This window comes from Onychostruthus taczanowskii, unplaced genomic scaffold, assembly GCF_017590055.1.
Source record: "Onychostruthus taczanowskii isolate IOZ18803 unplaced genomic scaffold, ASM1759005v1 scaffold173, whole genome shotgun sequence".
NCBI classification, from domain to species: domain Eukaryota; kingdom Metazoa; phylum Chordata; class Aves; order Passeriformes; family Passeridae; genus Onychostruthus; species Onychostruthus taczanowskii.
In genome coordinates, this window is record NW_024498940.1 from 538,448 (window position 1) to 566,407 (window position 27,960).

At 35.4% G+C, this 27,960-nt stretch overlaps 1 protein-coding gene across 1 annotated transcript in view; it reads right to left on the reverse strand.

Moving 5' to 3' along the window:
• The window catches only part of CFAP46 (cilia and flagella associated protein 46), a 67,502-nt gene that overhangs the window by 23,934 nt on the left and 15,608 nt on the right, over positions 1-27,960 (reverse strand). The window contains exons 13-35 of the mRNA XM_041400169.1: positions 27,127-27,247; positions 25,255-25,378; positions 23,196-23,330; positions 21,702-21,849; positions 21,066-21,190; positions 19,299-19,511; positions 17,764-17,974; positions 17,269-17,418; positions 16,423-16,530; positions 14,661-14,842; positions 13,163-13,294; positions 11,659-11,824; positions 10,800-10,884; positions 10,554-10,692; positions 9,858-10,041; positions 9,263-9,426; positions 6,777-6,996; positions 4,655-4,756; positions 4,105-4,272; positions 3,608-3,756; positions 2,107-2,205; positions 1,716-1,845; positions 676-822 (exon numbers count right to left, since the gene is read on the reverse strand). Coding sequence (XP_041256103.1) covers positions 676-822; positions 1,716-1,845; positions 2,107-2,205; positions 3,608-3,756; positions 4,105-4,272; positions 4,655-4,756; positions 6,777-6,996; positions 9,263-9,426; positions 9,858-10,041; positions 10,554-10,692; positions 10,800-10,884; positions 11,659-11,824; positions 13,163-13,294; positions 14,661-14,842; positions 16,423-16,530; positions 17,269-17,418; positions 17,764-17,974; positions 19,299-19,511; positions 21,066-21,190; positions 21,702-21,849; positions 23,196-23,330; positions 25,255-25,378; positions 27,127-27,247 — 3,402 coding nt within the window. The remainder of the gene's footprint in view (positions 1-675; positions 823-1,715; positions 1,846-2,106; positions 2,206-3,607; positions 3,757-4,104; positions 4,273-4,654; positions 4,757-6,776; positions 6,997-9,262; positions 9,427-9,857; positions 10,042-10,553; positions 10,693-10,799; positions 10,885-11,658; positions 11,825-13,162; positions 13,295-14,660; positions 14,843-16,422; positions 16,531-17,268; positions 17,419-17,763; positions 17,975-19,298; positions 19,512-21,065; positions 21,191-21,701; positions 21,850-23,195; positions 23,331-25,254; positions 25,379-27,126; positions 27,248-27,960) is intronic.

Sequence of the window (27,960 nt, forward strand, 5' to 3'; positions counted from 1 at the left end):
GCCGTGTTTTCTTACAGGACAAAAAAATATTACACAAAATAATGGGATATCAATTACATTTTTTTAAGTAAAGGTTTTACTACAATAACTATATTTCAAAAAGTTTTATAATGAAGCACAGGGCTAAAGAGGAAAATGTTAGATATAGAGAAAATATCTGCAAGGTATAATCCTTCATAATAATGAGATGATGCAGATCTGTTAGGTGGAACATATGGACACTTATTTCAGATCTGCCAGAATTCTAGGAAATAATTTCAGTTTTATCAAAACATTGTAGTAAATCCATAATGAAGCTCAAAATTGAATAATCAGACTTTCAGATGATTAAAATATTGAGAGAATGGGGCCAAATGCTCTCTCTCTTCTGAACAAACCTTGAACTTTTCCCACCTATTTAAACAAACAAGGATGAAATATACCTATATTTTCCAAGACCACTGCAAAGCAGACAGAGATGCTGATGCTACTTCAGAAATTTATATAAACTGCAGACAACTCCCATAAAGTTGGCCTGAAATGGCATGTATTTAAATGTACATATTATATATATTGAAATATAATAAAAGAGAGAAGGCTTGGCTTTGCAGTTTGATTATTATTATTCTGACGAATAACTGCATTTTCCCTACAGATGTTATTAGTGTTTCTTTTTCTATTTAATTTGTACTGTACCTGAGTTGCAGCATGGGCCTCTGAAAGCAGAAGCCTTGCTGGCTGATACAAGCCTAGCTGAATTAGTACTTCAGCTTTTTCAACCCACAAGTGAGGGAAGGAAAGTGCACTCAGTCCTTTTCCTGTTACTGCATTTACCTCAAAACCCTGAAAAAATTAAAGAAGCATTACATCTTCATAAATGTCAAAAAAACTAGACAGAATACAAGTTGTTAACTATGATATCCCACACCTCAGCTGTATTTGTATTTTCTAACTTCAAAATTTAACATTATATTACAAGAACAAAAGGTAGTTTAGGAGATTTGGATTTTACAATCCTCAAAAGGCATTGAATTAGTAAGTAGATACTATTTAATCTAACTGTATGACAGATTAACTACTTCAGATATGCTGCTGTCACAAAGTTGATTTTTGGTAATAACTAAAACTAAAAGAGAATACTATTTACAAGAGCTAAAAGAGGTGACTTGAGAGGGATTAGTAGTTAGAAAAACAATGCACAAATATGGAAAAAATACACAAAGAAAACAAAACACTGTGATGACAACCCAGACAGCATTGCCATAATAAAGAGCAAAGTGGAGGTAAGTGTTAAGGAAATCAGTAAGGCAATTATCTGCCTAAAAAAGAGATAGGAAAGACAGAGCTGAAATACTTAAAACAATATGTAAGCAGAAGCAAAACAGTGCATGCTGATGTAATGGAGAAAGAAGAGAAAAAACAAGACCAAGAGTGAATACAGTATCTTTTTTGCTTCTCAGTCTTTTTAATCCATTTGCATTAGTCCCCAGATCCATTTGTAAGAAGGAAGCTTTACTTTGTATGAATAAAGATTCCAATCTTGTTTCTCCTTGATATAAATAATATGCCAGGCAAACCTCAGCTTCAGATGATTGCTAGCAGAATTTAGGCAGCATGCATTTTTAATTATTTTTTGTGTTCATGTATTTCTCAAGTATTATCTAAAAACAAACTACAAGTGCATTAAAAAAAGGGAAAGAGGAGCTTAGTATAGAAACTGAAGTAGAAATAAAAACCTTTTCACTTGAAGTAAGGATATTCTCATTCCTACTACCATTAAGCTGAGCATTTTCAAACTGTACTTTTCTTTTTTCTGTCTTCATGCATACATTTTTTTCTTTTTTCAGTGCAATCTCTTGCCTACACCTAAATCACAAGAACAAAAAGGTGAACTCAATTATATTTGAAAAAGAATTTAATAACAAAGTATTAGTGTGTTAGGAATCTTTACCATATACTACTCTGTAGATAAACACGAACCAAACATGCACAAAATTTTAGGGCATAGCTAATATACCAAAGGTGTATTCTGAGATAATTTTTTTTCCTATTTTTCCCTAACAACACTTATCAACTGTAGGGAAAACAGTCCCAAATAGATACCGCCTCGGCAGTGAAAATACATACATTGCTTGTTCCAATTCACTGATGTATACTTCTCCAGCAGCTTTCTCGTGATACACAGAGGCCTGACTCAGTTTTAAATCTGAGCATATCAGGGCAATTCTACAAACAAAAAGAAGAAATGTTTAAGAAACAATCTGGATCCTTCGTATGTTACTTCATATAAGCACATTATACATACACAGCACATATTCCCCATTTGCCAGTCCTACCTTCTTGTATCTTGATTAATGCTGGCAGTAACAAAGATTGTAAGTAAAAGTATGGAAAATTACCCACAGAATCAAAGAATGGTTTGGGCTGGAAGGAACTTCTAAAGATATCTTCAGACGATCTTTGTGAAAGATGCCCTTGCATCCAGTCTGACCTGGAACACTTCCAGGATGGGACATCCTCCAGTAGCCCCAGTCTAGTCCATCAAACCTGTATCACTCCAGCTTAATGGCAAAAATTATGTACTAAAAGTATGAAAATATTTTTATGGTCTCACAATAGCATGCAACCACCTCCACCCTGCCCCTCGATGTGTAGGTGCTAACCTACTTTTCTGTCCTGATTAAAGAGAAATGTATTCCTACACATCTGTCTAATCATATATAGACATCAGGTCATACATATATGTAAAATACCATGAAATAAACACAAGTCTTAAGGAATCAAGAAAAAAAATGTGTCTGGCAAATCTTGGCTGAAAATAATTTCCTACCAGAAAGTCCCTTTTAGTCTTGTAAGAGAGGAACTCAGTAATCAATTGGCAGAGAAACACATATATTTGTGTACATGAATATCTATTCGGCTTGGTGGGATCAGCATCAGGCATTTTAAAGATTTGTTATGTGGTATTTCACAAACCATCAGAAAATAAGCAAACAATTATTGCTTATGACTGTTACTTATTAAGCAAATATTATTTAATACCTATCAAAAAAGCATGATAAAATGCTTTAACTAAAACAGCAAGAATTTTCAATTGCATGCATATTAAATACATTTAAGTCACAACTTTTAGGCATTATCATCCGCAAAAAATAGCATAATTTTGGTCACAAAGACAAATCTCTGCTAAAATGCACTTACCAGGGCAACTTCTTTGTGCCCTTATGGTGGAGAATTTATTTTTGATGCAAATAGGAAGTTTGCCTTTTGAATACTTAATAGATAAGAGTTTCATAGAAACCTTTTTTGACTTTGCTCTTTGCAGTTAGATGACAATAAGGCATTTCAAAAATTTTTCACGTGAAAGTGGCGTGGCTTCATAATCTCATATGCCTTCCACATGGGAGATAATTTTTTATAACAAATAAATTTAGTGGCTTTAATTCCACAAACCTATTCACCAACACTCTATTAAAATGCATAAAAAAGAAAGGAAAATAAATAAAAATCCATTACAAATATAAAACAGTAAGTCACAAAAAATTCTTGTTACTACTTCGTGAAATATTAATGGAATGTCCACTCCATTCAGTTTCTCTTTTATTTAAAATAAATAAAGGATACAAACCGAAGGTGATAGAGATCAGAGAGACTTCTGCATTCCAGAACTTCATTAGCAATAACTTCGGCTAGCTGAAAGACTGGAAGAATCAAGTGGGGGCAAAAAATTTTTTGTAGTTCTTTTGATAAAAGGTCCATAAAATACAAAGTGCAAGTCTGAAAAGAAATTTTTTAAAATTCAGTCAGTATAAGCTTTGTAGAAAATAAATTTTAAATTAATGATTACATCTTCAGTTCCAAAATAAACCTGAAAAAAGACACAAAGTTTCTTGCTGAAAGTACAGCAAGGTACACAGAAAATTGGTAAATGTCTTCTCTAAGTTAGCTTCATTTCAGCATGCAGAGGACAGGCTAACACCTCCAAGTATTAATGAATACTACAATACAAAAGTATTTGGGACAGCTGTCTGAAAATACACAGAACAAAACTAAAATAAAACCATTTTCCGATACTGATTTTCTCCTAAATAGTAAATGCTCTGGATTTTTGAGGAGTATACTTACAGGTTTTGGGAAATTATCCCAGTGAATACCATAACTATTTGTTTTCTGTTTAAAAGTATCTCTGATTTCATTTGGACAGTCATACTGGGCCCATTCTTCCACACTGGCTGGTAAGGCATCAACTGATTCCTTCTCTTTAGGCTTCTCCTTTGAAACAGAAACGTCAACCTATAATAAAAACAAGAACACTTATGAGATCAAATTAACAATCCTATTGGTATTAAATATTCAGCTAAAAAAATGAACACATTTGCTTAATGTCCTTTGACGTTTTCTCAGATTTGGGATGGTTTTTGGATCTCTATAGGCTGTGGGTTTTACAAAACAGCAGCATCTTGACAAAGGCAACAAACAAAAGAAAAAGTATTTGTAAATTCATGATCTGTCAAGACTGTGATCAAGAGCAAAGGAATGATCCACAGATTCACTGAGAAATTCTTCCCAGGTTATGAGAGTTGGTACATTAAAGCATCTGAACTATTTATGAGCCCAGGGAAATATCTCTAAGAAAGAGAGGGTTGTTTTAATTCCACAGAAAAGTGGGTCTTACTTGTTTCTCTTTCTTTTTGTCCTTGTCTTTTTTAGGAGTTTTTGACTGCACATTCTGAGTACTTGTAGGTTGTGAAGTCTTCGAGAATGCTGACAATGACACCTAGATTATCAAATAATTACAGTCATTTAAATTCAATTTGCAATATTAATAACAATAATAATCTCAGTTTCCAGTAATAGTTATTACCCACTGCAAGTCACTGTCTACAGCTATTAACAATTGTCACATATCATAGTCTGCTTGCAAAATAGTTTTCTTCAGTAAAATAACAATTTTAAAGACTCCCAGATGCTTGAATTTTTTGTACAAGCATTTAGGACATTCATGGCAATGCAATTAAGCAGCAGAACTGTCAAAAGACAAGATCATCCCTGGGATAAATACTACTGCTACATTTCTTTAAGCTATATGGTTGCAAATGCAATTCTTTTTTTATTTTCCAAACCATTAGTCTAACTGGCTTAATTTTCTACAAGGGATGAATTTTATAAGGAAGTAATCTGCAAGACAGCAGAGTCACTCTGTACTCTTTCTGGGTTAGTCTTTTACAATGCTGCTACCGAATATTATATAAAAGAAATTGTTAAATATTTACGCATACAAAAGAATAAATCAAAACTTTCTCTGTACAAGCAAGACCACAGATTCTAATCTTGCCTAAAATTAAAAAGAAAAAAAAAAATCCCAACAACAAACAAAACAAAAAACAAGCAAACAAAAAACCAACCAAACAACAACAACAAAAAAACCCAAAAGCCACCTTAATTTGAGAAGACTAATATGTTTTCCTGGGGGAATAAAGAGTGGAATACAAAATATGAATCAAAAAAATAATGCTGGATACTTAAAACAAATTAAATTTCATCTTTAAACATTTTTAAAACATCATCTTTAAAAAGTCAGAGGCAGCTGATTTTCTCAGAGAATATTTTAAGATCTTCCACTGGGTTATTTGTGGAGTCCTAACACTAAAGAGCCTGCCCTCAAGTGGGTGTCTGCAGTCAGGTCTGCTTTACTTTGTAAAGCCAAAACAAGGTATCCTGTAGTACTTTAATTCCTTTAATACCACATGGTTATTTCTTTTCTCACAATACTGTTCAGCTGTAAATATGATTCTTAGAATTATTATCATTATCTTACAACCAGCACTGATGGCAGCATCAACTCTAAGTTTTAGTTTTAATAGTTTATTCAAACAGTAGTACTCTCTTCAGGTAGTTTTTTTTCCCTAGTAACGTGCACAGTCAAGTGCTGGATATTAAAAGTTATGCTTGTGTAAATCAGAAAACATCAATATTCCATTTTTATTTTGCCAATTCCTGTCTCACATCACATGTTAAACTGATTTTTATTTTATTTTAAATTCTTGCTCATAATTATCACAAGGAAGTGATAACAAATTGCAGGCTTTCACTTCTAATTGGAATAAATTATACACAAGCCATAGCTTACCAATCTACTTGGTAGGTCCCATATGAGACAGTTCCTATAATGATTTGTTGCATTACTTTTATCAAGTACATATTTAGTCCCTTCAAATATTTACATTATTTAACATATAATTATTTTCCTATGATCATTGCTGTGATTCTGATCAGCCATTTCAATTGGGCATGTCTATGAGAAGTAATTTGATTGATTTGAAATGCTTTAACTATGAAAAAGTAATGAGAGAAATCAATCAGTGAACACTGCCAGCCTCTACAATCCCTTTCAGTCAAATGAAAGTCCTTTTGATTCAATTTCATCAAGGTCCACCTTCAGAACTGCTAGAAATAGCTTCAGTATGTATTCTGCCACTACTGAGATTCCTTAGCAAATTAAAAATACAAAATTTGAGAACCTATTGCACATAACATATGAATGGACTCCTGAGAAAAAATGGCCCACTGCTTTTATCTTTAGTGTCTCCTCTCCATTTTCCTGAGAGAAACAATTTTCTTGCTTAATCCTTAAACCTGAAAAAATACACTAACTGCACCAGAAAAAAACCAGAAAACTCTAAGGGCAAAGTGAAACACCAAATGAGTAGCTGCTACCATAATTACACAAGGAAATGTGAAATATACTGGCCACATTATTATAACACAACACAACATATAATCTCATACGATCTCACCTGCCAGATACGGATGATACAGGCATATGCCATCAAACAGTGCTGCTGATGAGAAGAAGAACCATGACCAGAAAATAAAGCCATTAATGTCTGGGCTCTAAACAAAGCTTCCAGTTGTTTAATATTACTCAAATCTTCCAAATTCATTTGGGGCATGGTACCATTTGCTCCATTGTCCATATTAGCATTTTCTGTAGGCAACAATTTTGATATAGCATTGCTTTCTGTAAAAAAAAAAATACAAAAAAAACAAAACCAACAAACATGTGCTCACAGTGACAGCACTGTAAAAATGTGTTTAAAAGTTAAAATTTCTGAATTGAAACTGAAAATATTTAGGGAAAAAAACAAAAATGGAAATCTATCTGCTAAAGATGTTCTTGTTAGAGTGAAGGAATGCTACTTGTACCATGTTTTTAATCGACAATGTAACAGTCCTGTATAATAAATGATGTAAACCTGATAGACAAATTAAATCTGCAAAAGGCTGGAGCAGATGATCTTTTGAGGTTCCTTCCAGCCTGGGCTGTTTAATATTTTAATCTAATTTCGCTTATTATATTACTTGAGTTTCCATTAAGAGCTTTGCAAAGATTTTCTTGAAACTGAAGTGGTGTAAGGATAGTAATCAAAAGCAAGTGAAAGGGAGTGTATTACAGAACTAATAACACTCTGTGCTGGGTTCAGAACTGGCTGGATGGCTGGGTCTACAGGGTGGTGGTGAATGGTGCTGCATCCAGCTGGCAGCCAGTCACCAGTGGTGCCCTCAGGGCTCTGCGCTGGGGCCAGCTCTGTTCAATATTTTTATTGATGACATGGATGGGGGGATTGAGTCTTTCATCAGTAAGTTTGTGGGTGACACTAAGCTGGGATCGTGTGTTGATCTGTTGGAAGGTAGGAGGGCTCTGTAGAGGGACCTGGAATGGTTGGAGGGGTGGGTCGAGTCTAACAGGATGAAGTTTAATAAATCCAGGTGCTGAGTCCTGCACTTCGGCCACAATAACCCCCTGCAACGCTACAGACTGGGGATGGTGTGGCTGGACAGTGCCCAGGCAGGAAGGGACCTGGGGGTGCTGAGCACGAGCCAGCAGAGTGCCCTGGGGGCCAGGAAGGCCAATGGCTCTGGCCTGGGTCAGCAATGGGGTGGCAGCAGGAGCAGGGAGGTCACTCTGCCCCTGTCCCTGCACTGTGGGGTCACACCTGGAGAGCTGTGCTCAGCTCTGGCCCCTCAGCTCGGGAAGGACCTTGGGACACTGAGCACATCCAGAGGGGACAGGGAGGCTGGAGAGGGGCTGGGAACACAAAACCTGAGAGGAAGCCCTGAGGGAGCTGGGGGTGCTCCCCTGGAGAAAAGGAGACTCAGGGGTGCCCTCATCACTGCACAGCTCCTGAAAAGTGCCTGTGCTCAGCTGGGCTGGGCTCTGTCTGCAGGGACTGACACAACCGGAGCACACAGCCTCCAGCTGTGCCAAGGGAATACAGGCTGGATAGCAGGAAAAAGTGTTTTACTGAAAGAGTTTTTTTAAAGCTCTGGAATGGCTGCCCGGGGAGGTGGTGCAGTCACCGTCCCTGGTGTGTTCAACAAAGCCTGGATGGGCACTGGGGGCCAGGGTTCAGTTGAGCTGTTGGGGCTGGGCTGGAATCCATGATATTGAAGGTTTCTTCCAACCTCCTTATTCTGTGACTTCTGTGAATTCTATGAAAACTTAAATCACTATAGGACTGTAAAAAAACCCCAACAAAATCACTAACAGAAAAGTATGAACACAAGGTTGTTACTGTTACTAATCAACTGTGTGATGGAGACACTGCATATTTATCTTTCTCAATGAAAACACCAGAAGTACTTGTCTGATCCATGTCATCTATCCACACATAAAAACCCAGCAGAGCAGATGTTCATTAATGCCACACAGGACAGTATGGGTTCTAGAAATCAGATACTTTTTTTTCTCAAATGAATATTGGGGTATCTTAACAGAATAGGTCACTAAGATCATACCAGTACAAGTGGATATTTGTTTGAAAGGAGCAAAGAATTGTTACAGTTACAAAGTAGTTGAAGCCATACATCCTTTGAAAGTCATTTTTGAAAAATTAATGCTAAGATAAAGCCAAGGAAAGGGTAATGGACTTAGGTACCCAAATCTTGGCATAGAAACTATTTCCTTCAGTTTCCTTCTGTTACTCCATGAGAACTCACTTGAAACAAACTGTCCAGCACTGCTTTCTGGTAGCATCTCACATCTCAGGAATCCCTATGCCAGAGCGGAGCAGTATCTTACTATATCAAAGGACTGAGGGTAATTCTCCATCACATAACACAGAATTCACAGATAAACTGAACTTGCATTGAATAAATGACAGTAAGTGCACGAGAAAATACAAGCAAGCTTGTTCCATTCCTTTTGATAATAAGCTGCAAATTTAAAATCTCACTTGTGTTTCCTGCTGAGAAATTGCTCTGAAGAAGAAAGACCCATTACATACCTTCCTCTTCTGAGGATTGCAAAGGGAATTGCATACCAAGCAGGAGATCTACTGCCCACTCCAGAGGTTTAATAGCATCATTAAGGGGAAACTGATTACAATACAAGCATTCAGCAAATTCCATCAGGTAATCAACTCTCTGCCATTCATTTTCTTGTTTCTATAAAAGTAATAAAGGAGGTGTTAATTTGTATTTGTTTCTGTAAACCATCAAAATTATATTCTGAAGTTTCATGTCATCTTAACAGAAGCAAAAATAATAATTTGGCATCAAGCAGTTTTATTGGCATCACATAATCAGAATTATGATAAACAGAATGTAACATGAAACTCCACCACTGATTAAACCTTCATTTTATTAAAACCACTTGCTACTCTTAAACATTTTTGTTTGGCAGAACTCAACTAAAATTTTACTGGATATAAAGATACAACCATAGAGAGTTTTCCTACTGAAGAGTAATCTCAAAATTATAAAAAGCAATGGTCAAGTAAATGGCTTCCCTACCCATTCAGGAACTTACAGTCCTATGAATCACTTGAGAAACATCACTGTGTCAGCATGGGAACAAACAGTAAGAACTGACAAACCTGCAAAGCAACCATCGCATTTTGGAAACAGCTTAACTGTCCAACAGTACTTCTGGAGACTGTAACCAAGTGTCTCCATATCTGTGACAAGTAATCTTCACCTTCTTGACTGGTTTTGTGAATGGCCATCATAAACTTGCATCCTGATCTTGCCCTCACTGTAGCCATAAGTTTGAAAATCAGGCTAGAAAAAAGATCAAACAAACTACAAATTACTTGCATCTGTACCTGTACAGTTACTTTGTGAGTAAAACTAGTTCATATCTGTATAGTACAAAGAATGCAAAGCTTGTAAACTGGCATAAAAGGGCGTGAAACCAACTCAGACAAGATTATATAAACAGTACCCTAGATAATTTTGTTTCCATTTAATGAAGACGGGTTTGCAGTTAGGAAAACTAAAGCTTCTGCTATATAGCCACAATTCATGCATCTATTTGCTTGGGAAGTAAGATACTACTTTTATATATGTTTTTAAAAAATTAAATTTACTAATATTATTAGTCGATTAAGGATAGGAAGCACTGCCTATGTGTGTCTTTTTCATGGAAAAGGCACAAAAATGTTTGGTGTTGTAAGGACAGGCTGCTTAAAAGTAATCATAATACTTTTCCAATGTATATAAAATGAGAAATAATGAAAAGTTTTATAGTTCTTAAAATGCTTATTTTGATAAAAATAAGTCAACCAGCTTACAGTTTGTGTCTTGTCTGAGGCAAAACTTGAATAGCTTCATCCAGGAGTTTTAGTGCTGTCTCCCAGTCAGCTTTATCAGCATAGATGTGGAATAACAGGCCATATAAGGAGGTTCTTAATGTCAGATCTTCCTCAGCACCTTTGAAGTATATTCAAATTATTTATTAATATACTGCAGAATCAGAATAATGATTACAAAATACTGGGTTTTCTTTTATTACCAGATCAACAGAAGGAAGAACATGCCTGGGGGAAAGCATCCAACTGATACCCCAATATTTTGAAAATCCTTTGTAATCCACTGATGCAAAGGACATGTATCTTTCTTTTCCTTAAAAACAAAAAACAAAACAACAAAACAAAAAACAAGACAAGACACAAAAAACCCCCTTTGTCTTTCAGTTAACATATATCTCTAAGTTATTGATCTTTTGTTTTGTCTGTGAACCAGTCCATATCATTGATATGAATAGTAACCTGTAACTTAAATAGTTTCTTGACCAGGTGAAAGAGGATGACTTCTTTGAAATATACGTGCTGTTCACAATCAACAAGTATTCAGTTTTATCACAAATTCCCAGCATAGTCAAAATTTTGACTCCTTCCTACTGCCAAAGTCCTAAACAGTCTGTTAAAAACCTGAAGATATGCAAAGTAAAACTTTCCTTTTGCAGGTAGAAGACATTTGAGTCTGCAGGTGGGAGAAACCTTAACTCAGTAACTTCTTTTTTTTTTTTTTCTGAGTTAGTGTTTTAGTATCTATTGTCATATTTTCTAAATGTATTATCATACTTGCCAGAAGTGGCTTTTTTTTCCTGGATTTTGAATATTTTCTAAAAATTATTTTTTGTAAGCTTTATGAAGTGAAACACCACAGTGAAAATAGACAGCAAATTACTTTGCAGAAAACTGTTGTGAGTTTGACAATTGCCCAAAACCAAAAGAATCACCAAATGGAATACAAGAGTATGTGACTGCAGGTAAGAAACCAGAAATGTGTTTATGTCAAATAAGTCACTCTTGCCTCTTAGGAAAGGTATCTTGAAGTTTCTTTGCCATCAGCGCCAATCGCTAAAAACAAGCAATACCTATTAGAAATTCTTACCTGTTTGTTTTTAGATTCTGCTTTAATTATATTCTTAAGGATTGTTTTGGTAGGTTCTTTAAACTGTTCTCTGTCATGTGGTGAGCCTAGCAAAGGAAAACATGCATTCCAAAAGTGTCTAGCTGCAAACATTACAAGGGAATAATTTCCAGCGTCACCTGCATGCCTGAAGAAAGGGAAGTAGAACTTTATAAGGAAAAAGAGCCACACTTTAGATATAATAAAGAATTTTACTTTTAGGAACATTTGGGTTTAGCTGATCTATGGATCACCTCAGCAATGAGGACTTAGCATAAGGGCTCTATAGGAAAGCTATTTTCTGTGTTTATATACCAAACAATTTCACACACTCAGCAGAACTAGGAATAAATAAGTAGCATATTAATGATAATAATTAATTTTACTGTATTTCTGCATAATCTTAGCTCAAGAGCATTCATTTAAACAATAGCAGAAACCTCCTCAAGATGTTCTCGTTGGAATAATATACTTTTTTGGCTTCCTATTATGTTAATTTCTTATTCTAAAAAACCATTAAAAAATAAAACACCATAATAATTACTGTACTGTGGATTTTGCTTAGTACAGTACCACTGTAACACAAGAATATGCACCAAATGCCACTAGCTGCATTCAAATTGCTTTCAGCATATTTCTGCAAATGACACTTTGAATTAATAAAAGTTAATAATCCTCCAGATTGTGATACAACACAGTACTCATTTGAGTGAGAATAAAGCTTGGCATTTTAGTGAAAAGTTATAGATTGATGTAATGTAATCACCAATTGAATAGTGTTACTGTTTTAAAAAAAGCAGTTTTTTGAAACTGTCAATATGATCACCCTCTAGATAGCACTCTTTTGACCACATTTAGACTGCTATATCCAGTTCTCGGCCACCCAATACATGCCAGACATGGAGAAACCACAAGGAGCTCAGTGAAGGGCCATTGAGATGATCTAGGACTGGACTGCACTTGCCTTGACAAGAGGGCTACTTGAAGAGGTGGCTTTGGGAGTCTCAACAAGGAGAAGTTTCTAAATAACCTAATAAAGTTATTGAAAAGCAACAGCCAGGCTGTTCCCAGTGAACGGCAGGACAAGCAAGAACAGGCATAAATTAAAACGAGAAAGGTTCGGAAATGTCTCCCATGGGTACAACCACGCAGTGGAGCAGGTTATTCACAGAAGCTGCATGTCTCCATTCCTTGAGGTTTTCACAGCCAGACTGGATAAAGCCCTGGACTGGCCCTGTTTTGAGCAGGAGTCTGAACTAGATCCCTTCTGAGAATGGTATGATTCTCTGACAGCACAAAGTCAGCTATGTGGAAAGTAGTTGATAAATTTATTGAAGTGCAAAAATCTGTCAAATCCTTTGTTAAAGATTTCAACTCAAAATTATGTTGATTTTTAGCAGTCTTGGGAGAAAATATGATGATCCCCAAAACTGTAATTAAATTTCAGATCTGTTTTATGTTAGTTTTCTCTCAACATAAAACATACCTGGCACTCTGAACAAAGGTTTTTGATGCTGCTACACGCCGATCATTTCTTCCAGACAAATTCTCCATTATGATCTTTCCTTGTATACAGGCTGCAATGCTTAACATTTCTTGTCTCACCTTGTTACCAAGCCTGCATAAAGGCAAATATTTCAAGAAGTGCTAAGTCTTACAGACTAAGATCATACCAATTCCTATTAATGACCTATTCAAGTTACTTCTCTATAGATGTCCCTTGCTTAGGAAGTTACAAATCCTTTTACTGAGTTTTCTTTTTAAAATTAAAAAACATTTCAAAACCAGAATATTTTGTGAAAAGATAAACTAAAGTACACCTCTATGGAAAATAACGGTGAAAACAGATTATAAAAAAAACCTATGACCTATATTCATCAAGGAATTAATATACATTTGTAATTTTCTCCCTATTTTTCACTATTGTACATTTAAAAAATATTAGGTCTAAGTTGAACTTATACACCAAGCAATCAAAAACAGAAATCAGTAAAGTGAGACAATTTTTGATACTTTATTTTGGGATTTGTCATGCTTGTGCCTGGTAAAGTACGCCCAGGGCTCTGGAGAAATCGACAGGGATCCCGCTCCACTACATGTAGAAGAAAATAATGTAGATTTCAGTTCCAAAGTTAATCAGTTAAAAATGAATACACAAATAAACTGATACCATTGGTTAATACCATTGGTTAACAGCAACTTAGTAAGAAAAAAATAAATGCGTGCAGCAGCGGCGGCGCCCACGAGAGGGCGCGCTGCCCCCGGCAGGAGCTGGCCCGAACCGGGCAGGACTGCCCTGCGCTCCCTGCACACCGCGCTGTACCGGGCAGGACTGCCCTGCGCCCCCCGCACACCGCCCTGCGCTCCCCGCACACCGCGCTGTACCGGGCAGGACTGCCCTGCGCCCCCCGCACACCGCCCTGCGCTCCCCGCACACCGCGTGCGCTCCCCACACATATGCATAGGTGGCAATTTAGTGCTGTCAGACTACTGGACAGCAGAGCCTGGAATACAGGAACTGCTTGTATCTTACATCACCCCCAGCTTTAACTTGGTCCATGAACTACCTAGCCCTTCAGTGTATTAGAGCCAGATGAGCACTGAAAGCAATTTGCTTCATCAAAAGAAGTAGAATCAGCTATTTTCTGCTTAGAGATTATAAAAGAGTCAAAATACTACAATTGCCAGAGATCATTTCAGAGCAGCAGTGCTCCCAGGAAGTACTCCCATCTCCCAAACACAGATGTACAAGCTTCTGACTCCCTTGGATAGCAAGCTTCATCTATCTGAACAGGATCCAGAGCCACAATCTGGATCTCCCACTGCCTTTTACTTTCATTTTCATCTGCAGCTAGCTGCACAGTTTCTTTGGAAAAAAGATTCTTCCATTTTTGATTGTGTGACCAGACATATTTACCCTCTTTACTTTCTTCAAAACTTAGTTCAAGTATATTACTATATCATACGAAATTCTATGTACTTACAAGCCATATTTCTTAGTATTTCTATTGAGGACAAAATTCTCATTAGATTCCAAGATCTTTTTGGAACAAGTCATCACTCTTTCATAGTCTTGTGATACATATGCAAAATATGTAAGTCGTGTCAGTGTCTGCAATTCCACTAAGGAATCTGACCAACTGCATTCTAAAGCCAAATCCAATAACTAGGATAAAAAAAAAAAAAAAAAAAACCCCAATAAAACAAAAGAGTAAACTGAGGCAGTAGGCAAGTTCAGCATTGAACTAGTGATCATAATTTAAAGGTTTTTATAGCCTTTTTTTCACAACCCACCTAGGTATGGAACAAGTATATGATAAAGCCATCTAGAAAATGAAAGAGCTACAAGTACAGCCAAAATACATAACAGAGAGGCCTCATTCACTGTGCAGTATTAACACAGTGCGTGTAAATCCAGGTATAATTCTGCATGCCTTTCGGCCAGAAGTGTCTGCCAGGACTTGTTCTATGTCCTCAGTCATCTTTCAAAAACCAGTGGAATAAGACTTTCAAAACTCAGAGTCCATTTTAGTTAAGCCAAAAGTAAGAATGGGACATAGAAGCTGTTTTGCAACAACCAGTAATTGTATAAGCAGTTCCTGTGTATGCTGTCATATATGTGGCAGCTTGGGAGAGCTTGGGCTCCATAATCTTAGAGGTCTTTTCCAGCCTAAACATACATACATATAGACACAGACAGTTACAGGTAGTTTCATATATAGTTTCATTATAGGATCTAAATGTTTTAATTTCTTTTTTTTTTTTGTACATGTCAAAGGTCCACCTTTTTACCATCGTGGTAATTGTTAATGAATTGGTCCAAATGAAGATACTACAACACTGCTATACAAAACTATGCCAGTGAAGTGATAGGTAAAGTTGACTCATAATATTTGACATAAATCTGTACACCAACTAGAATTAGACACCTAGGTATTCATAAGGACCCAGTTCCTAGTTGTCAGTAATAGTTTGTGGTTGTCCTGGCAACCTGCTAGTTTTATTTCACACAGTAAATCAATAGTAACCAAGTGTAGTTGTGTTCCACCTTGCAACTGTCAAAAGTAAATTCACTATAATGTGACCTTCTCTGTTAAAATGTTGAATGCTTCTAATATAAACCCAAACCCCCCTAAAACTGCCTGAAATGAGCTGAAGCCAGGGAGGGGTCAGTGTCTTTCCCCAGGTAACAAGTGACAGCACAAGAGGAAACAGCCTCAAGCTGCTCCAGAGGAGATTTAGGTTGGATATTGTGAAAAATTCCTTCACTGAAAGGGAGTCCCCACCCCTGGATGAATTTATAAGTCGTGTGGCACTTGGTGGCTCGGCAGTGCTGGGGGAACAGTTGGACTCCGTGATCTCGGAGGGCTTTTCTAACCTAAACAACTTGAAGCTTCTATTAAGTTTTCTCCAGAAGAAAAATGAAAGGTTAGAAGTATAGTTCTGTACAGAATTCACCTGAACCCATTACACCCATCTGATGGTTACTGAAACAATCTGCTAGAGCAACATAAGCATAAACCGAATATTTATATTCTAATGGTATCTGGTCTTTGGATAAATAAAACTATTCTGTCACAAAAATCTCCTTCCTGTCATAAATATTTAATCTCTTGGTTAAAGAAAATAATGGTATAATAAAAGCTTCAAAAATAATTTAAACTCCATTTAAAATTGAATTTGAAACCAAATTCATAGTACACAATTTCTTAAAACTCAAGAGCTTATAAAATAAACCTTAAATACCTGAGATAAACTAGGAACAGTAAAATCCATGAGACCTAAGCCATTACATGAATACATTTCCAGACCAACAAGAATTCTTGCCAGAGGATTTCGTGCTTCATCATTTTTCTAAGCAGAAATAAAAAATTCACATTCAGAGATTGGTTTTTTTGCAAGTTAATATTATTAAGGACATTAATTGAGATGACAAAATACTACTACTGCTAATAATAATAATGTTTGAAAACCTCAGTTTGCTCTAAGCAATTCCTGCTCTCTACTGTGTCCTTAAAATAGTTGTTTTTTGTATTTATATATTTTTAATTAACACTGTGGACTCTGAACTACTAGTTTCAACACTAAAAACCCACATCAACAATACAATGAAGGCAAATTTCATATGCCACTGAGGGTTTCCAGTTTTATGGACACTATAAAATAAAAATATAAGAATTAAGTATTTCTTTCCAGCTTACCAGGTTTATAATGTATACATATATAAAGAGGCCATAGTAAATGTTGACATTAATATAGCTGATTTTTCTTAACACTTTTAATGCAGCCATTTTATTATTTTACATTTGTGTATTCAAAATCAATTTTGCTCAACAGTCATCATATGACAAACATCACCATGGCAGCTAACAGCATAAGGAAGAGTTAAGAAATGCAGACTCACTGCTATACCCAATGTGAAAAATTTGCTGTGTTCCGTATTGAGCTACAGACATAATTTATTTTTACATTATGATCAAATATACAGAAGAAAATGTACCTTGATAATTTCAGTCATTATTAAATGAATTGATGAATTTAACTTTTCTTTGTAAAGTTTCAACACTATGCAGGATTTCAGAGAAATCATACCTCCTCCCGAGTCCCATGCTGATGTCTGATCTGCTGCTGATTTAACTGCTTTGCTTTCACCCAGGTAGCAATGATCTGTTGTTGTGCAGCAATAGAAATGTTTTCATTAGGTATGGCTCCAGTCATTGCATTTAGGGCAAATTCACAAACCTAAACACCAAGAAGAGCAAAAAAAAAAAAAAGTGAAATACAGGAGAATGTGGAAAGTTTCTTGCATGGAACATGCTATCCATTAGTTATTTTTAGATTATTGCACATGCCTAAGCCTAACAACATCTCCTTTAAGTCAACCCAAGGCAAATAGAAGTTACAGTCCTCAGCCCCAAGTTGGTAAGGAGCTCCAATGTGCATCCGGGGAGGATTTGTGGTGACAGAAATTGTAAAAGAAGGTAGCTTTTTTAAAAAGAACTTCTACTCTTGAATTTATAGGAATGCATTCTACTGTAATATATGACAGCAGAATGAAAGAGACTACAAAAAATCAGGGGTCTGCACCTCTAAGGCAGCTTTGATGTCAGGAAATCCACTAGGATCTACTGAAAAAGACTGGATGGTGTTTGCTTTTTCCTGTTTCTTTGTTGCAGCTTTACTGCTACTCTCTGCTGCTGCATCTTCTATCTTCTCAGCAGGTTTGGGCTTTGGAATCCAAGAAATAATTAGGCCTCGAGCCAAAGCATTACATAACATCAGTAAAATTTCAGTACTTCTGTAGAAGAAAATAAAAAATCAGAAATGCATACTGCATCAGATCAAAATAAAAGGGAGGAATAAAGTTATTTATTTCAAGAAGTAAGCATTACGTGAAAATCTAGTTTTTTCATAGAAAGCAAAATTATGGATATTACCCAAAAAAACCTGCCAGCTGGTAAAGCAGTTTAATGATTAAAACTACAAAACCCAGAATCAATTTTCAGATAACACCAATTTTTCTCACTCATTTTCTTTTTCTCATATGAAAAGAGCAACCATTTACTTAAAAAGTATCATAAGCCCTTCACGTTTTTTATGGTTATCATGCCAATCCACCGCCAAGTGGAAATTTATGGGGGTTTTTTGGTTTTTTTGTTTGTTTTTTTGGTTTTTTTATTTTTTATGGTTATCATGCCAATCCACTGCCAAGCGGAAATTTTTGGGGGTTTTTTGGTTTGTTTTTTTTTTTTTTTTTTGAGAAAACATGAACCTAACTATATCTATGAGATTATTGGTAGTACATACTGATATAAGTATCAGAATTAATAAGCAGGTATTACCAGTCTGCACAAACTGAAATTTTAGGTTTATTCCCCAGTACTGTTAAAAGAAACTCCTTTGCTGCTGGTTGTTACTCTACCTCCTGGTGAGGTCACTCCCAACGAAGTTCCAAAATATCCAGGAATTTGTCCCATAGATACAATGTCAAAAACTGATTATGTATCTAGAGTATCTATTCCACAATGGTTGATCATTCTCCTCATTGCATTTACTGCAGAACAGGATTTCTCTAAACCACTGTGGAATCCATGTTCCCCTTTTCATGGTCTACTAATGAGCACATTCCCTTTATTTCTTTTGTTTTCTATTTTCTCATATTTCAGAACCAGTAGTAATCACCTTAAGCTGGTTAGAATTATTTGCAATGAACTATATTTCCAAAATTATTCAAGTTCAGAGAACTGACAGCAAGCAAATGCATTTTGAGCTGTTGTGCAAATTCAGAGTCTCAGAGAATTTTCCCGATTTTCTGACTAACTTAACAAAATGCTATTTTCTATGCACATGTTGCTATTCCACATTGAAGAGAAAGCAATATTTATTGGTCTAAAGTTAGCATGGCTTACAGTGCATAGTAACAATGAACAAACAGAAAGGATTAACACTTAATTTTCACAATTTATCTCCAGAGCTACTCTATTTATACCAAGGCTCTTTCACTGCCAATGAAAGCCAGCAATAAATATGTCACAGCACAAAGTGACTTTCAATGTTTGCAATAATATTTTCTGTGTTTTAGAAAAAAAAGAGTATGTTCATATCCAAACATCTCAATTTACCCATCATGCCCAACAGCCTTGATGGCTCCAAGAAGAGTCTGCAGATACTCAATAATGTCCTTCTGTCTTCCTGAAGAAATCACATGTCTGTTATAATTTAAGATGTACACCACAGCATTGTGAACAATCCAGGCTTCATTCAATTCTTCTCCTATTTCAGCTGCACGTTGGAAGTTTTCCATAGCATACCGAGATAAGTTGTCTATCCATAAACTACAAAATTAGTATAAAGAAGATGTTACTCCAAAACTTCAACACTAGAAGGAATTCTATCGTAAGGTTAAATATGCAGTACTACCAACAAGAACAGAAATTTAATTACTTTTCAGTTGCATTTATTAAGTTCTCATCCACTGACTTATATTTCGCTTCAATGAGAAGATGGTCCAGAAAAGGAAGTGGTATCAACATAAAATGTGTAATCTCTGACATTCAAATGCTATTATATTAAAAAGCAGTGTTTATGATTCACATTTCATCCACACGTTCGGGTTTTTTAGATGCGTGTGTGAATCCACCCATCAGTGCTAGAAATCAAATAACCATGTCAAGCTCTAGCTGAATATAGACATAGGTGAGGCATGCCATCTGAGAGTTAAGGACTCATCTTTTTTACTCAAAACTGCATCTGTTCTTGTACTTAAAGACATTTCTAGGTACTTTGAAATGCTGTAATCATTTTAAATAGAATAACATTTTTTTCACAGTCTATGCAATAACTTTCTTTCAATAAATTTATTTTCTTTGTTAATTATCAAAATGTACTATTACTTTGAAAAAACGATACTAAAAATACAGTCTTGAATGATCATACAGAATTGCCATGGTTCCAAAGCCATAAAGTCAAAAGCACAAACTGACAACGGGTCAACAATGTCAACAGTGGTACAGGGCACAGTACCAGACCAAAGTCCTTTTCTTCCTATGGGTTTTTAATCTAATTAGGTAAACTCAAAAATAGCTAGTAGCAAATTTTGGAACAGAGTTCTCATCTTCTTTGCCCCTTGGCCATGATCGGTTTATATTTTTTCCCGTTCTACTGAACATTTGCAATCAGTGTGAGAAACTTTACTTAATTTTCAGATTTAATGAACAGACCTAGGGACACTCTGCCATCCTGATCTCGCAGGACATGACCACTGTAACAATAAAGCTGGTATTACTATGAATGTGAACAGCAGAGAGTCTAAGCATCATCTTCAGAAATCTCTCTCCTCCTTCTTCTCCTTCATAAGAAATAATCATGTCAGACTAGTAAAAAAGAGTACTTGCTATATTCTATTCTCCCAAATTCATTTCAGTTGATTGGATGGAGCACACTAGATTTGCAAACTGGAAAAATGCATCGTATGCATTCAGTACTATGAAATCATTGTATGTATAGGAGCTATAAAGCAAGACAAAAAGTGCTTTTTGATTTCAGGAAACATATTTTTAAATACAGAATTTAATTCTCTAAGTGTCAATGTACAACAATTTAATTATTTTTCAGCTGGGAACACTAGCTTCTAGTTTCAGAGAAATAAATGTTAAATGAAAAATCCACACTCCAGAATGAAAGGAAACCTAAGAAAAAATATCTCAAACTATTTTTTAGATCTTTTTCCCGTTTCCCATGACTACCCACAAAAATGAAGAATCTGGTGACAATTTTACTAAGGAGAAACAGTAATGTTACTGTAAACAGTAACAGTTTTTGCACTTATCATGGGTGCCCCATAATAATGATCTATTAAGAGTTCCTTGATATGTATTACAAAAAAGTACCTGTATGTTTTCCATTCTGGATCACCATCAGGAAGATATCCTGGACGACACTGGTATGTTGCCTCTGGAGGTACAGCATGATCATTCAGTTTGACTCCCTGCAACCTCAATAAATGAACAGTTGCCTGAAAAGACACAGAGAAATAAATTGTCTGCCCAGGTTATCATTGTAAAAACAGACTATTACTTCATAATAGTGCTGTTACCTCTTCAAAAATTAAAATAAAACCAAAATGTTTTTTCAAATGCTGTACAGGCATGTACAAGTATATCAAGTACAATGGTCAGTACTTCATAAGCTTAAAATTGTCTACAGCTAATTTTACTAAATAATTACATGGAGAAAAACCCATCATTTATATACGTAAGTTTTTCAATCATGCTGGAACTTCAAGGATCCAGAAATGTAATGTCAGATGTAAAAAATTTACAGTAGAATCTCTTGTAGTGTTATCAGCACCTGCAATAAAACTATTGCTACAGTTACTTTCACACAGTATTTTGATAAGGTTGCTTCATGAAACACTTCCTTTACTTCCTAGGAAGATAGAAAATAACTCAAAATTCCAGTGCTTCAAGATTTGTATATAAAACAAAACGAAACCAATATGAATGACGCTTGTGTAATTTATTTACCTCTGCATTAATAAATCTTATTTCTGCTAGTATTCTGAGTAAATCTGCTTCAAAAGAAAAGGATTTAGCAGGCAGCAATGATTCTCCTGATGAGCTGTCACCTTGATCATCAATCATCATAGTTGCACTAGCTGTGTTCTTCTTTGTTCTTTGTGCTAAAAATAAATAAACCCATTATTATTTCCATGCAAATCATCATCTTCATTTTTAAATTTACAAATCCCTAGATATTCTTAAATTCACATGGAATAGTTAGCAAGAAAAGATTTTTAACTATTTCAAGTAACTTTTACATTATTACGATTTATTGCACTCAAAACCTGTTCCCAAGCAGTATTGAGACATTTCTTACCTGTGATTTTGCTGCATTTTAATTAATTTATAATCTTCAATATTTGCAGCAAAGAACTTGCTCCAGTCATAGTATGCATACTGAAATTTCAGTGTGAATAGACTCCATGGCCTCTACTTCAATTTTATTCCATAAATGGAAGTGGAGCATAGAACTGGATTATTATGCAGAGGCTAAAGTCTTTGTGCATTTGAATCATGGACTGGATTGACTTTCTGGTAATGCACATGTTTGTAAAGAGTAAAAACAGCATTTTTTTTCTTTAGTTAATAATGAAGAGAAAAGATTAAGATTGTTTTAATATAAACACAAAGTTTCTAATAACACACCACTTTCTATTCATGATGGTTTTGGCACATGGTTGCCTTCCGTTTCTGGTAAGTGTACTTATTTTTTCCTTATTTTGTTTGGAAAGAAGACAAAAGACTAAACATGGCTAGTCTGAAGATACAAAACTTGTGAAAGAAAACCAGGAAACTGATGTGCTATTTTAAGTGGACCTTGAAAAAAAAGTGGAATAGGTTCAATTAACTTTGGCTAGTGAAAAGAAAAACTATTTCATCTATTCTTAAATGTGAGTTTTACAAATTCCCTGACAAAGCCAACTTTTTTAAAAGCCAGTAAGCAGAGAGTGATTTGAAAGTGCTTTTCCCCAAGTTAAAAACTCTTAACGTGTGCTAGGTTTCCAGCAGACCCTCAAGGAATAAGATACAATGTTGGATACCTCAGAGGAACCGCTCACTAATAGGGGATTAAAGGGCAAAAAACGTTAACACGAGAGCATCATACTAAGTGACTTACAACCCATTTTTCTACAGCTCCATCAGGCATGAATGATATGGACCTAGATGACCATTCGCCTGTGTTGTTAAGACAGGTAGATGTGTTTCATAGAAGTGCTTCTCCACAGCACTGGTGAAATATTTCTAATAGCAGAGTATGGCTTCTACAAAAAAATGTAATGTCTGATTTCTAGATTTAGAAGTAGAAAGAATATTCCATGTATGCCAACATGCAGTGCCAGAAAAGAAACTCAGGGAACTTTGGGAATGGGAGGAAAGAAAACAATATTGTCTGATTCCTTTTAGTAACTTAAATAAATTATTAAAAAGTTCCTTACAACATTGAAAATTATTTGTCACTTACTTGCTTTGTGCTTTGTTACCTCCCGAAACAAAATATCATCATACAAGAGGCAAAATCTACATGCTGCACGGCAGACATCCCACACTTCCTGTTTACATGCAACTTTTGCCAAATCTGCCCAAAGTATAATTCTACCCAAGAAAAAGCATAAATAAAATTAGTTAATAAGCAGGATTAGGTTCCGCAGTTCAGGACTGACAAAAATTATCATGTCAATAATGATGGCCATCAGGAAAAAAAATTACATCGAATCAAAATTAATAAATTGAAGACTTCTTGTCAGTAGCAAAGGCAACACTATTATTTTATCTACTAAAAATAATGTCTTCAGCATTCCAAGAGACAGAATTCTTCTCTTGGATTATAGTTCTACTAAAGTTTCAAAACATGTGCGACAACCCTCATTTCTATCTCATAAAGTAAACTAAATATTTCCAAACTAATGTTGAGAATTTAAAAATAAGTCTTGAAAACAAGTTTGGATTTAGAATCTTTTAGAAACTGCTTTAATTTTCAGCAGAGGAATTTTTAGTGCAGCAAAAAGGTAGACACACCCTTTTAACTAAAGAATGACAAAAGGATATATAAATAGTCAAAATTAAACCTGTCATTTTTCTACAGATTAGTCTTTCTGACTCTCAGAATGAACTACTTAATTTTTTTACCAAAAAAGTTGTAGCACATCCTGTGCTTTTTAGGTACAAGGACTTAAAAAGACACTTGCAAGTATCAATTCTTCATCAAGTACAAGCCTTATCCATGTATCCCTCTGTAAGTTGGGCTCATATCAATAGAACAGGTGAGTTTAAGTGAGCATGTGAGAGAACACGATAGAAACAGGGAAAGAATACAATCCTGCATAGCATGGAAATGTAATAGAGCTTTCCGGACAAGAAATTACACACACGCTTCAATACGTTGCCAGAGGCTGAAACATTCAACTTCTTACAAGGTACCACCCACTAAAAACCACTGAGACAGAACCTTTCCTCTTAAAGACTTCTACAAAATATTAAAGAGACACTTCAGGTCTGTAGCAATTACCTTTCTCTGTCATTTCCATTTCTTAAGTGTTTCAAATGTTCATCAACTTTCTCCACACTTTTAGTATGATGTTGGGCTTTGGCACAGAGGTAGCTTATTTGACTATTACTTTTACCTGAGAAAACTTGGTAAAGAAATAAAAATTAATGGTAGTTTTTATATATTAGAAATTTTAAAATCCAGAAGAACTGCAAGGAATTAGATCCATAATTCCTTGCTGAAACACTCAAAATCCAGCCCTTTTCTCATTTCTTCAAGCTTTCCCCAATCCAATCAATCAACATAAAATCATGTACTCTATCAACATCTATTTTGGTTTTTTCCTGTATCTTGAAATACAGTTGTCCCATTCAAAATTGATCTATGCTTATTTAGTATCCAGATATCTCAAATACACTTCTTTTCTGACAGGATATGTAGTGTTCTAGTTAGGTTCATTCAAGAGCAAATGAACCATGTAATATGCAAAGTCTGCTTTAATTTTCAGCAGAGGAATTTTTAGTGCAGCAAAAAGGTAGACACATCCTTTTAACTAAAGAATGACAAAAGGATATATAAATAGTCAAAATTAAACCTGTCATTTTTTCTACAGATTAGTCTGACTCTCAGAATGAACTACTTAATTTTTTTACCAAAAAAGTTGTAGCACATCCTGTGCTTTTTAGGTACAAGGACTTAAAAAGACACTTGCAAGTATCAATTCTTCATCAAGTACAAGCCTTATCCATGTATCCCTCTGTAAGTTGGGCTCATATCAATAGAACAGGTGAGTTTAAGTGAGCATGTGAGAGAACACGATAGAAACAGGGAAAGAATACAATCCTGCATAGCATGGAAATGTAATAGAGCTTTCCGGACAAGAAATTACACACACGCTTCAATACGTTGCCAGAGGCTGAAACATTCAACTTCTTACAAGGTACCACCCACTAAAAACCGCTGAGACAGAACCTTTCCTCTTAAAGACTTCTACAAAATATGAAAGAGACACTTCAGGTCTGTAGCAATTACCTTTCTCTGTCATTTCCATTTCTTAAGTGTTTCAAATGTTCATCAACTTTCTCCACACTTTTAGTATGATGTTGGGCTTTGGCACAGAGGTAGCTTATTTGACTATTACTTTTACCTGAGAAAACTTGGTAAAGAAATAAAAATTAATGGTAGTTTTTATATATTAGAAATTTTAAAATCCAGAAGAACTGCAAGGAATTAGATCCATAATTCCTTGCTGAAACACTCAAAATCCAGCCCTTTTCTCATTTCTTCAAGCTTTCCCCAATCCAATCAATCAACATAAAATCATGTACTCTATCAACATCTATTTTGGTTTTTTCCTGTATCTTGAAATACAGTTGTCCCATTCAAAATTGATCTATGCTTATTTAGTATCCAGATATCTCAAATACACTTCTTTTCTGACAGGATATGTAGTGTTCTAGTTAGGTTCATTCAAGAGCAAATGAACCATGTAATATGCAAAGTACACACTCATTCTGAAAACAGAAAGTTTTTTAATGCAACTGAAATGAAAAAATAACCATATAAGTCTGATGTTCTGTCCTATGTACATTTAATATAATAAATTTGCATATATATTTTCTTACTCCTTCAATACACGTGTTCAGCTTGGGGCAACTTAAGCCATAGAAAAAGCAAAAACTCACTGCTTGGATGACAGCCTAAGAAACAACTGAAAGTTTTCAGAACAAAATTTGATAAATATTATATCAAAAGAAGTTTTGTAATAACTTCAATGTTGTAATAATCTTGCTCATTTTAAAGACTCCACCTGGAAGGCTAATGTGTGCTCAGATTTATTCTCAGAGGAACTTCAAAAGTAATTGTACAGCTCTCAAGTTAAAATTTAACAGCAAGGAGATGTCCATTATTTTAATTCTCTTCATTTCACAAATACAATAAATTTTATCACTTTGAATAATCTATGAAAATGTTTTCCAGCAACATAGTTTTCACATTCTTAAAAGGACTGCACAGAGTGGAATAGGTGATCTGTAAATATGACCCTGGCTTGTAAGTGATTAGTTGATCAAGTTTGAAATGGGGATATGCAAGGTGAACTTTGTGTCCTGGCTGAACAGACAGCATGAGCGAGCTGCATGGTGTCCCACAGCACACACAGGCTGCTCTGGAAGCAACAGGACTCTGTCTGTATCATTCCCTTCCTCCAACATAATCTCTACTGCAGGAGTACACTGGTTTTACTCTAAGTTAGTAAAATTAGTCACATACATATACTTGCTTTATTGCCAACATAGTACAAAACAGTTTAAGCAATCTGTTGGATTGTCTGGAAAGTCTGTTCCCTACGCACTCTTTCTCAACCAGAGGCTGTATAATCACAAACTGATTTTGTTTTTCTGTTTGGGGCATGAGGAATGTGTCCATTTATGTTCCAAGTTTTAGAAAGTAAATAATGAATTCACACCTAAATTTCTGTGCAAAACTAGAGCTCTCAAAGGCAAGATCTTAGAAGAGAAAGACAATTACAATATAGAAAGAATACCCAGTGTAATTAACACTGGGTATTATTGGGTGAAATTTCTGAAAACACCACTTAAAAATGATCTTCGTTAAAAACATTCAGGAATTGTACATAGTGAAAATAGAACTACTTAAAGCACAATACAGCACAACAGTAGGATTCAGAGGAATTTGGAGGGGAAATCAACAAATTTTCCAGTATCACCATACACCTTTTTTATCCCTAGTGAAAATAATAGGAAGTCTGGCACAGAATTCAGCAGAACTATCACTTCATCTGTATTGCAATATCCCCTATACGTTGCCCCTAGATGCTACATCCAGCCTTTAAGAGTGTGCAAAGAAAAGTTAGTAACTTTAAGTCACAGGCACATACTTTACCTTTAGCTTCATTTTCACTGTCAAGGACTCTTTGAAATGTGTCAGGAGCTAATGCAAGACCTGCATTTACCAGAAGTGATCTCTTTTTCCTCATGTTATCCTTTTGATTTCCCCTTTTAGCCTGCATAAAGAAAAGAACTTGTTATAAGGTTCATTTTATATTCCAGCTAGACCTTATTTACTGAACACAACAGAATACACATCACATAACTTGCAACTACCAAAAAATACCCATAGGGATTGTGTATCTTTAGGTATCTTACACATCATTCAACAGCATGACTGTCATTGAAAGTGACTGTGGAACTTTTGTTGATATTCACATGATTACACCACAAATAATTTAATACAAAGTGCCGTTTCTGCTTCTCATGAATCTTTGGAGTATATTCCTCAGTATATAACCTGACATTATGTTACACCTTTTCAAACAAAGAACAGAATTTATTTACAACCAACAGTAACATATCCAGTATGCTAGGAATTGCTAAAAAATTTTATAATCCTGGTCTGCTAAGAACTAACTAAAGTTAGAGGAGGTGGGGTTTTCTAAAGCAACATATAAACTGAGTAAGCTTGTATGGAAAAGCATTTAAACCAGGAAAACAATCAGTTGCCAGTATGATTTTTGTTCAGGTGCTAAGGCAGCACAACAGAATTAGATGCAGTAACCCTTGACAATGCCCACATTGTGACTATAGAGTATATTATTTAGTGGCAGCCACGTGATAATGCTTTATCTCATAGCCAGCTAGGACGTTTAGCAATTTGGACACTGTGCTTCTCATTACATGAAAGTGTTTCATGCAATGAAATCCTGAAATCCTAACTATT